The sequence below is a fragment of the Colias eurytheme genome, chromosome 3 (assembly GCF_061535395.1).
Source record: "Colias eurytheme isolate Ceu_HAF_F1 chromosome 3, ilColEury1 Martin Lab GWU primary, whole genome shotgun sequence".
Lineage (NCBI taxonomy): Eukaryota > Metazoa > Arthropoda > Insecta > Lepidoptera > Pieridae > Colias > Colias eurytheme.
Genome location: NC_142982.1, coordinates 7,085,009 through 7,096,284, shown reverse-complemented (window position 1 = coordinate 7,096,284; position 11,276 = coordinate 7,085,009). Strand labels below are relative to the sequence as shown.

General features: G+C 33.3%; 1 protein-coding gene across 1 annotated transcript; it reads left to right on the top strand.

Annotated features, from left to right (window-relative positions):
* The first annotated feature begins 6,888 nt into the window (after positions 1 to 6,888).
* On the top strand, positions 6,889 to 11,219 carry ebi (transducin beta like ebi). Its single transcript, XM_090119787.1, has 8 exons — positions 6,889 to 7,100; positions 7,173 to 7,322; positions 7,407 to 7,549; positions 8,352 to 8,551; positions 8,672 to 8,792; positions 8,919 to 9,071; positions 9,381 to 9,572; positions 9,741 to 11,219. Exons 1-8 carry the CDS (start codon positions 7,043 to 7,045, stop codon positions 10,239 to 10,241), a joined length of 1,518 nt encoding a protein of 505 aa, XP_089975913.1. The 5' UTR covers positions 6,889 to 7,042; the 3' UTR covers positions 10,242 to 11,219.
* Positions 11,220 to 11,276: the final 57 nt, after the last annotated feature.

Here is an 11,276-nt window from a genome sequence, read left to right as displayed (position 1 = left end):
AATATTCATTTCTATGCGCACTGTGCGGTCTGCGGTAGCCGCATCGCAGTGCGCATAGAAATGAATATTACGTACATAATTGTGCTTGCGGTCAGCCGGACGGCTACCCGCAATGCGGTTACCCGCATAGTGCGTATACGCTCTTAGACTAACGTATTTCTGTAATATTGTACATAGTAAATTATTTTTAAAAAAATAACGTCATAAAGAAGTTTCACTTCTTATGTGTGTACACGCACACTTTTTTTATATAATATATCGTGGTTATTGAAAAAGTTAAAATGTAACTAACTAATAAGTATTGTAAATGAATAAAGGACATTTATTTAATAAATTAGTAAAAAACAATTTCTCCTCCAAATATTTCATGTAAACTGCACTTCATCCAAAAATGTTTGTGACCACTGTCAGTAGGTAAAGAGGTCATTGTACGAAATTCTTTCTGCTCCGCGACCGGACTTTAGTATGTGATTTTTAAATTATTAATTAAATAAATTAATTAACTATGTTTTTTCTTTGATGTCGGGCTCTAACATGCCTATTAAGATTCTTTAAATTATTTGTTTTAAAACCACATTCAAAACAGGCAATAGGATCATATGGTAAATGAGTTAATTTATGGAGTCTCATTTGTTCCATACGATGTGTTTTGTAATTACATTCTGAACACAAATACTGTTCACGTTCAGCATTATGCATACGTGAAACATGTATTTTTAGATTGTCATATATTTTAGTTTTATAGTCACACGCGGGACATTCAAAAGGCTTATAATTTAAATGTAATGCTTCATGTTTCCTCATATTACGTAAATTATTTGTTGAGTATGTGCATAACTTCGACACATCTGTAGAGCATCTATAACGCATCTTTTGTGACGTGGATGGACATTTATTATTCTCCTCGTATCCTTTAGAACGTAAAAATGTTCCAAATAAATGTGAGTCCACTATTAAATTTTTCGCATAATGCTTTTTATCTTCGCTCAATACTAGTTGTTTTTCATTGTCTGTAGAAAGCGGAGCAGGTATTTAATTTAAACAGTAATTCCCTGAACCCTACCGTTAGTGCACATACGTCGTACAGATACAAACATACCTGCTATTTTAGAAAAATAACTTAATTCATTATATATACGCAGGTCAATATTGAGTGCATTTGCAAATGCACTTCCATAGTACACGAGAAGCTCAGTATCTCGAGGTATTGTTTTTATAGTGCTACAAATAAAACAGAAAAACAATCACTATATTCAATAACATTAAATACAATATCCAAAAAATTAAACCAAATATTAACCAGTAATAAATTTGACCTTTAAGCTGAAAGGCAACAAGATTTTGTTCGCTCCAATGCCTCGAGCAGTTGACGTATCTCATCCAATTAGATTTGTATGCATCAAATGCATCTAAGTACAAATTACCAACGTTGTTATAGGGAACCTGCCGGAAATTTGATTTAACAGAAACGAATTAGGCAGTTTTTAAGTATTAACACATATAATTTTGTTGTGTACTTAGTTAAAAAATTTCATTTGAATCGGTTAAGTAATTTTTGAGATATAAGTGTCAAGAAATGAACAATATCAGCAAGTTTATCAGGGCCAGCTGCAGCGTATGAGCGTAACGAACAATCCTATACAATCTAAACATTTGTATCGTAGGTCACTTTATCTATGTATCAATATATTATATAAAACTCAAAGGTGACTGATATAGTGATCTATCAACGCACATCCCAAACCACTGGACGTATCGGGCTGAAATTTGGCATGCAGGTAGATGTCATAACGTAGGCGTCCCCTAAGAAAGGATTTTAGAAAATTCATCCCCTAAAGGGGTAAAATAGGGGATGAAAACTTATACCATGAAAATTTATCTTTTCCACGCAAGCGAAGCTGCGGGCAACAGCTAGTAGAATATAGATACCTAAACCAAAACATTTTTAAGTTTGAGCGCTTAGCGGAAAAATCTCCTTTGTTTCAGAGAATTTACTAAAAAGGCGTTTACTTAGCTGATTTTTTAATTTTTAAGAAACTTAATAACTAGGAAATATTTTTCTTCAGATATAATGAGAATAAGCAATGAAGTCACGATTGTGTTATTTAAAATTTATATATGCTGAATAAGTTATTGAAAGAGGATTATCATCATCAGCCCATATACGTTCCCACTGCTGGGACACGGGCCTCCTATGAGGGTACAGGCCATAATCCACCACGCTGGCCAAGTGCGTGTTGGCGGATGACACATGTCGTCGAACTTTTGATTCTTCGACATGTCGGTTTCCTCACGATGTTTTCCTTCACCGTTCGAGCAGTGGTGATGTTGTGATTGAAAAATCAATTTATTTCCTGCGCGCTCGCCCGGTCTCGAACCCCGGACTTATGGATTCGAAGTCCGAGGTCTCACCACTGAGCCACCACTGCTGTTGTGAAAGAGGATTAGTTAAATAATTATTGTAATTAGGGAAAAATTATAAATGTACGCGCGTACCAAGCAAGGCGTTCAACTATTAATTGTCATCAAAATATTATGATCTTTTACATTATGACGGCTTTATTTCTAAATTTCGCCAACCTCCCAAATTATCCTGGTAGTGTGCTGGTAGTACTGTAGATGTGACAACCAAAGATTTTGTATTTCGTTTCGCCTAATATCTAAGCTAATATCATTATAATCTTTGGTGATAACCACGGTGACAACCATGGTGAAAACACACGTTATCATAATATCTATGCACAACACGTATCTTTAAAAAACCGGAAAAGTGCGAGTGGAACTCGCGCACGAAGGGTTCAAAAATGTAATTAATAGTATGTAATTAATTCAAAAATTCTAATCAGATGTTCTTTGTTAAAAAATTAGCTCGATCTTACCTGCCAACAGTACGAAGATTTTGCTTCCCAAGTCCGTATTCCTCGATATGGACCAAAACGAACGCCACGAGGTAGTACAACTCTTGTAAATACTCCTAACCCTGCCCCTTTTCATTGAAATTATAAAAAGTAGTACAATAATGACTTGTTCTTGATTAACAATTTTCATACTTTATATATACCTAATTAAATTGTTTTTTTAAATACAACATTATGTTTTTCTTTTCTTTCTTTCTCGTCGCAAAGAGCGATTTTATGTTATGACTAGCTGCTCCGCGCGGTTTCACCCCCGTGGCTCCACCCCTGTTGGTCGTAGCGCGATGATATATAGCCTATAACCTTCCTCGATAAATGGGCTAGGTATCTAACACCGAAAGAATTTTTTAAATCGGACCAGTAGTTCCCGAGATTAGCGCGTTCAAACAAACAAACAAACAAACTCTTCAGCAGAGGCGGCCTTAGGGGGTGGCGAACGGGGCAATCGCCCGGGGCCTCGCTCTTGCAGGGGCCTCGCGCAACAAGCAACCACCCAAGCAAATTTAAAAAAATGAAAATGTGTGCGTGTACTGAGTATGTTCATGCGTGTGTATGAAGGAAACGACGATATTATCTCGGTGCTGAAATACATAATAGAAAACAAATTAACTGAAGTTTACCCCACTATCGAAATAGCTCTGAGAATTATTGCCACCACACCTGTGACAGTTGCGTCTGCTGAAAGGAGTTTTTCGAGGCTTAAAATTATTAAAACATATTTGAGGAATTCGATGACACAAGATCGGCTTTCAGCCCTTGCTATTCTTTCAATAGAAAGTGACGTAGCTCATTCGTTGGATTATTGTGCTTTAATTAAAGATTTTAGCCTTAGGAAAAGCCGCAAACATCAATTTTAAAATTTATCATCTCTGTATTTGTTAATTTGGTAAATCTTTCTATGTATAAATATACAGGGTGTCCCAAAAAGTAGTAATATACTGAAGCTAGGAGGTAGAGGACCTAGAGGGCTATCCGAATCACCCCCATGTATGTTATGCGATTTTTCAATTTTAATTTTATTATTCAGAAGGCTTCAATCGAAAAATTGAAATCTAAATTTGGTAAGTGCAAAAATTGAATTAACATGATGATTAATAAAAACAAATTAAAACCAATAAAAAGGTGTTTAATTACCAGAAATTTTTAAAATGACGCCACTGTTGCTCAGTGCAAGTGCGACATCACCGTAAAAAGTTGTCTTTTAAATGTCTGAATGCCCTTTTATCGTTTCTAATGGTTTCTTCTGCTACTATGAATTTCCGGGTTATTTCGTCCAAATTGTGGCAGTCTCTCGTCTTTGTAGTATCCCCACGGAAAAAAATCAATAGGGTTTATGTCCGGGGACCGTGAAGGCCAGGCTAAAGGGCAAAGATATCTTGAAAGATGGATTGGTCGTTGCAGCCTGCGCATGCGCTGGTGACGCCTGCCTTAAAGCCTGGCCTCCACGGTCCCTCAACCTAAACCCCATTGATTTGTATCAATGGGGATACCAAAAAGACCTCGTCTACTTGAGAGAATGCCACAATTTGGAAGAAATAACCCGGAAATAATAAAAATGATAAAAGGGCATTCAGACATTTAAAAGACAACTTTTTACGGTGATGTCGCACTTGCATTGAGCAACAGCGGGATTATTTAAAAAAAATCTGGTAAGTAATTAAACACCTATTTATTGGTTTTAATGATCACCATGTTAATAAAATTTTTGCACTTACCATATTTAGATTTCAATTTTTCGATTGAAGCCTTCTGAATAATAAAATGAAATTTTTAGGGTAGCTACCTGATAGATAGAGCAAGTTTTTAAAAGCCAAATGGAAAACTTTTTTTATGTGACTTTATTTTTTATGGGCCCTTGAAGTTGTGAACATACTGGGTAATTTCATATTTCTTGGCATTTAATTCTTTTTTTATTCCATTCGAAGATCTAACGATAGTAAATGTTACCATACTGAATTGGCCTCTCTTTCAGCTTAGCACACATAAAAAATCAAGCATCTAGCGCAATAATTCACGTCACCATAAATAAAAATCTCATCGTACTCAGCGATAGATGAAAAATTGAAAAAAATGTCATAACTCCGAAAATACGAAAAATCGCATAACATACATGGGGGTGATTCGGATAGCCCTCTAGGTCCTCTACCTCCCAGCTTCCGTTCATCACTACTTTTTGGGACACCCTGTATAAATATTATAAAACTCAAATTTTATTCATTTGTATAACTTTATCATTTCTCCTCAAATATGACAAATACCTAAACCATACAACCTACTTTCGCATCACATACATTTCACAAAGAGCAAAGGGCCTCGCAAAGGGCCTGCCGCCCGGAGCCTCGCAATGGGTAAGGCCGCCGCTGCTCTTCAGCTTTATAATATTAGTATAGAATTACGTGGACCTAAAGGAGGCATAATCTCATTTTGTTTTGAAAATTATAAATTGGCATTAACTTTTGTAATGTGAAGAATTAAAAGTAATACCTACCTGGTATAGAAGAAGAAGTAATATGCAGAAAAGATGATGGTGTAGTTAGAACTGCTGCTGGTTTATGTTCACATACTTTTTTATCTGGTAGTATCTATTGAAGTAAAGATGTAGCGAATAATAAAATATTTGTTTTAAATGCCATTCATTGAAAATAAATTATTCAATGAATACCTAATACTTCAATTACCGTTTCGTCGGGAATCACTAATTGTGGTCCGTGTAAAGAACAATATTCATAAACATAGTCAGCACATTCAAAGCAAACTGGTGATAAAAATTAAAATTGAAATAAAAGCTAAAGGAGGAAACTAATGTATGAAATAAATTTGGCGTAAGTAGGTATAAATATATCTCACATATCATGTTACCAATATTGTACTCGTATATTGTATTCATATTTCTTTTCGCGGCGTATTATTTTAGATAGATAGCTCCTCTAATTAAATAATCATAGATAGAAGTGATAGAACATAAAAATTGAGAATAAAAATTTTAAATTTAATATCTCGGAAATATAGTAAAAACTGCTTCCGATTTAAACGGAACTAGTATTTTTTTTTACAAAGAATATTAAGCGAGATAGCCCGGCCACAACATTGAGGCATGACGACAGTATCCATAATTAATGATCGTATTAGTGTTTTTAAGGGAAAATGTATCATAAATAAATTAAATATAGTGACTTAGAAATCTTAAAAACATTAAGATTAATGAGATTATCAATAAAATAAAACATTGAAATTCTGCAGAACTTGGCCATTTTGACTAAAACACGCGTGACGTCACGCTTAAGTAAACAACTCACGTCAGATGTATTTTGTTGTTATGAATATGTTGAGAATACGCATTTTTATTTATTTTCTATTGTTTCACGTATGCTTTATAGACTCAGAACAGAAATATAATTGCGAATTCACGAATACGTGGTTCGGGGTTCTCCGAGCCAACTTTATACAATCATTTCTTATTATTTTCTCGCTTGAAATCTAAGCTTGAAATTATTACTAACACATTTTTGAGCATTATTTTTAAGTGGATTCACACTGCAATACTGCACACCACTTATAAACTTTGAAATTCGTTTCTATAACACATATTAATTAAAAAATTGTTTAATTTTCTTCGCTATGCGGACAGATAATTACGTATTTACTAAAGAGTGACGTCACACCTACGCCATGACACCTGCGAGCTGTTTTGGCACAGTTATTAAATATTTTTTGAAAAATGGCTTTTAACTTCGTTAAATTTAAGTATATTACCGAAATATAGGGTTTTTCTTGTATAGTAAACGTATACACACATTATGGAAGAGGATTTCAAAATCTTTCGTCATGCTTAAAAACTTTAAAATAGAATAAATAAATAAATAAATATTTCGGGACAATTTTCACACACAGCACGATCCTGGTTGCGTTGCGTAACTTACTCTGTGGTGGTAGCCATTCTTTATCTCTATGAATTTATTGTTGATTATCTATGCTTTGGATATTTGTCATTGTTGGTGTATGTGTGATACTGATAGAATCTGACTATTGATTACAATAATTTACATTGATCTTTACAATAACTTTAAGTTATTCGTAAGCGATTATTAATTTCTAGTTCCCATAAAATAGACGAGTAAATGTAAAAAATGAGTTTTTCTATTGACGAAGTCAACTTTTTAGTTTACCGTTACTTACAAGAATCGGGTAAAGATATTTGTCACAGTTTAGCGTTATGCATTTCCAAAGAATATTCCAAATAAAACACTTTCTTTTCAGGTTTTCATCATTCTGCGTATACTTTTGGCATTGAATCACACATTTCTCAAAGTAATATTAATGGTGCTTTAGTACCACCGGCAGCTTTGCTGAATATACTTCAGAAAGGTTTGCAATATACCGAAGCAGAAATTACAATTGGCGAAGATGGTATTTACATAATTGATTGTTAGAAAAAGTGTACTTATCATATTTTTTAATAAATTATAATTAAAATTATACTGATATTCATAGGTTCAGAAACACGTCTCACTGAGAGTTTAAGCTTGATTGATGCTGTCACACCCGATATAGTGGCTGCAAGACAAAATGCTCACAATGCTCAAAAACAGGCCATTAAGGAAACAGGATCAGGCAGTGAACAAAATGGTGTTGATGTATGTGTTACTTTTTTGTCTAGCATCATGATACTGAAATACATTACATTATTGGTCCCAAGTGTGCAATATTTAGTTAAAATTTTCTTAATAGTTAATTTAATACACCAATTTTCCCTACTGTTTGCTTGTCAGTCTGCTGGGCGCTGTATATATATATATATATATATAAGCGTAGTGTTGGTGTTACTGTGAATGTCCTAAATGCAGTGTGTGTTTAGATACTTTGGTTACTGTTAACATTCACCAAGATAGTTGAATAATGACCATTATTAATATACCCTGGTGACTGTTATCATACCCATAGACAACTTGGTCAATGTTGATTATGAGGGAAATCATAATGTCTGCCTGATGGTATAAAAAATATAGATATTATTAATTGCTTGGCTTGACTATAATATTTGGAATATACTTTCCGAAATTTGTCATTAGATTTGATGACACTTTCTTGCTTTACGAAGAAACAATGGTGTTTGTTAACATTCATACAAATAGATAAATGAAGCATTTTAATCTGAAACATCATCATATTATGCTGAAGAAGAACTTAAGACTCCAGTATATCTCATGTTTCCGTGGGATTTTCAGGCTAAAAACTATCCTTAGATGTACTTTTGTTGGTCTCAAAATATTTTTCTACCAAGTTTCATAGTAATCGGTTCAGTGGTTTAATTGTAAAGAAGAGACAGTCAGACTTTATTTTGAATTTATGATATTAATATTTTTATTGTAACATTAAAAACAGTATACTTTTGCCTCATTTTGACAGAAAGTTAATTGAATATAATGTACTGCCTAGGCTACAACATGTAGTGCAGCATCCACAACTGGTGGAGCTGAAACGCCAAGTGCACCAGAGCCAATAGAAGGAGACCAATCCATTGATATTCCCCCAAGCAAAGCCACAGTGCTCAGAGGACATGAATCTGAAGTGTTCATTTGTGCATGGAATCCTAGTACTGACCTTTTGGCTAGTGGATCAGGGGATAGTACTGCAAGGTATGTATAGTTTCACTTTACACTTATTTGTAACTTTTATTTTTATATATACTTTCCGTGAATTTTTTTAATAATTGCTTCTATGTATAGTGTATACTTAATATTGAACTCTTATTACAGAATATGGGATATGTCAGACAACCCAACAAGTATTCCAAATCAGTTAATATTGAGACATTGTATTCAAAGAGGTGGAGCTGAAGTACCAAGCAACAAGGATGTTACTTCTTTAGATTGGAATGTAAGTAAATTTTCTTGTTTTTATCCAAATCAAGAACCTATTACAACTATTATTAAAAATCATGCAGTAAAGTTATTGAAATGTTGCAATGATCATATTGATTTAACTTTTTATTTTTTATTTCAGTGTGATGGTCACCTATTAGCGACTGGTTCGTATGATGGCTATGCTCGTATTTGGACTACTGATGGTAAACTTGCTTCTACTCTAGGTCAGCACAAAGGACCAATTTTTGCTTTAAAGTGGAACAAAAGGGGAAATTACATTTTGAGTGCTGGGGTAAATATAAATTATTTTCATATAATTTAGGGCCGATTTTTCAATGCTTGGATAAAACTTATCTGTCCAATAAAGTATTACTTGATAATATTATAATATCACGTAAACTGTCAAGTACGGGCAATTAGAATATGTTTTAAAATGGTAGTTTTATACATTATTCGACGAATAAGTTTTAACCAAGGATTGAAAAATCAGCCCTTAGTTAATTAATTTGATAATACTCAATTCTACTGCTCATAATACTTGATATACCTGACCTGATCAAACAATAAAAGAAAGAAAGCATAATATGATTTATTGTTGCAGGTGGATAAGACAACTATTATTTGGGATGCAGCTTCAGGGCAATGCACTCAGCAATTTTCCTTCCACAAAGCACCTGCACTAGATGTTGATTGGCAAACAAATACATCATTTGCTTCCTGCTCAACTGATCAGAGCATTCAAGTGTGCAAGTTACATGTTGATAAACCAATTAAGAGCTTCTTGGGTCACACAGTAAGTTTAGATGTATTCATTATTTATGTTTTTAGTACCTCTTGTATCAAATTTAAATTCTTAAAATCTTACAGAGAATTATTTTGAGAAACATAATGTGTTTTTCAGTCATTTTGCATGACTTTTTCAATGTCATTGTAAAATTATAATATTATTATATTCTTTCAGAATGAAGTTAATGCTATAAAGTGGGATCCTCAAGGACAACTGCTTGCTTCTTGTTCTGATGATATGACTTTGAAAATTTGGTCTATGAAACAAGATACATGTGTACATGATTTACAAGCTCACTCAAAAGAAATCTATACAATAAAATGGTCACCTACAGGCCCTGGGACACAAAACCCTAACATGAATTTAATTTTGGCTAGTGCATCATTTGACTCTACAGTACGTCTTTGGGATGTTGAAAAAGGTGCATGTGTGCACACACTCACAAAGCACACAGAACCAGTATACAGTGTAGCTTTTTCACCAGATGGAAAATTCTTAGCCAGTGGCTCTTTTGATAAATGTGTTCATATTTGGTCTACGCAATCAGGATCCCTTGTACATTCTTATAAGGGTACTGGTGGTATATTTGAAGTGTGCTGGAATTCTCGCGGTACAAAAGTAGGTGCGAGTGCTAGTGATGGAAGTGTATTTGTGTTAGATTTGCGTAAATTATAGTTAATGCCTTACACTTAATTGTTTAAATAAACAATGGACTTAAAGGATTAAACAGTATGTAGTGTTAAGCGCAATATATAAAAATAATTTCAGTGTTATAGTTATAATTATTATTGTAGAGATGCTTTTGTATCTCATACTTAAGCTATTTCAGCCTACATGAAGTTTGATAATTATATTGTAATATACATTAGAATTAAAGAAACTTAGAAATTCATAATATGTGTTTAGTGACTATGAGTCAAAGTTAATGATGCTTTGTAACTGTTCAAGTATAAAGTGAGCAATAATGATTACTTTCATATTGCTTATTTTTTTATCGCAGTTAGCAGATGATTTTAAACAGCTCAGTGATTAATTGGTTTCCAAAGAGCTCAGCAAATAACTTGAGTGCTTGGTTTAGTAATAATTTCTGAAGTTTGGTAGAATGCATAGTAAAGTTTGCGATTTTACCTAATCTTATCCATAACTAAGACCATTTTGAGAAATCTAAGAGACATGAAAAAATCTTTTTTGTCTCATTTTTTAGAAAAATCTTTGTTTTATGATGATATAATATGGAAGAATAGTTTTTTATAGATTTTGCTTTAATTATCAAAAGGATAAAAAATGGTAAAAGTACTTTATAAAGGATTACAGAATACTTGAACAGCTCCCTTATATTAGAATAACAGAGACCAGAGGGGCTAGCACGAAAACTATCGGCAAAGTATTGGTATCGTAATTGTGAGGATGACATCATTATTAAATTCAAAATATTGTAACTTTATTTTATGCACAGGAGGTGCGATTTTCAAATTCAATTCCTTTATCATTCAGAATGCTCTCAATGATGATAAGAATACTTGAGAATAATTATAGTTTTCGTACCGACTGTCCATTATTACTTTATTACAGTAACAATCAGGTGAAAATAAGAAAATTTTTGATCTTGTTGGTGACCCATATTTATCTCAATAAAATAGATATTAATAACTGTTTCTGCATCTTATTTTTGTCCTTTTCAGAAAATAAATTAAATATCTTATGCATTTA

Bases quoted from the DNA above. Each gene is read 5' to 3' on its own strand.
- ebi (XM_090119787.1), top strand. From the start codon at position 7,043: ATGAGTTTTTCTATTGACGAAGTCAACTTTTTAGTTTACCGTTACTTA. The intron at 8,552-8,671 runs GTATGTATAGTT...CTCTTATTACAG, and splicing joins TCAGGGGATAGTACTGCAAG to AATATGGGATATGTCAGACA. The intron at 8,793-8,918 runs GTAAGTAAATTT...TTTTTATTTCAG, and splicing joins TTACTTCTTTAGATTGGAAT to TGTGATGGTCACCTATTAGC.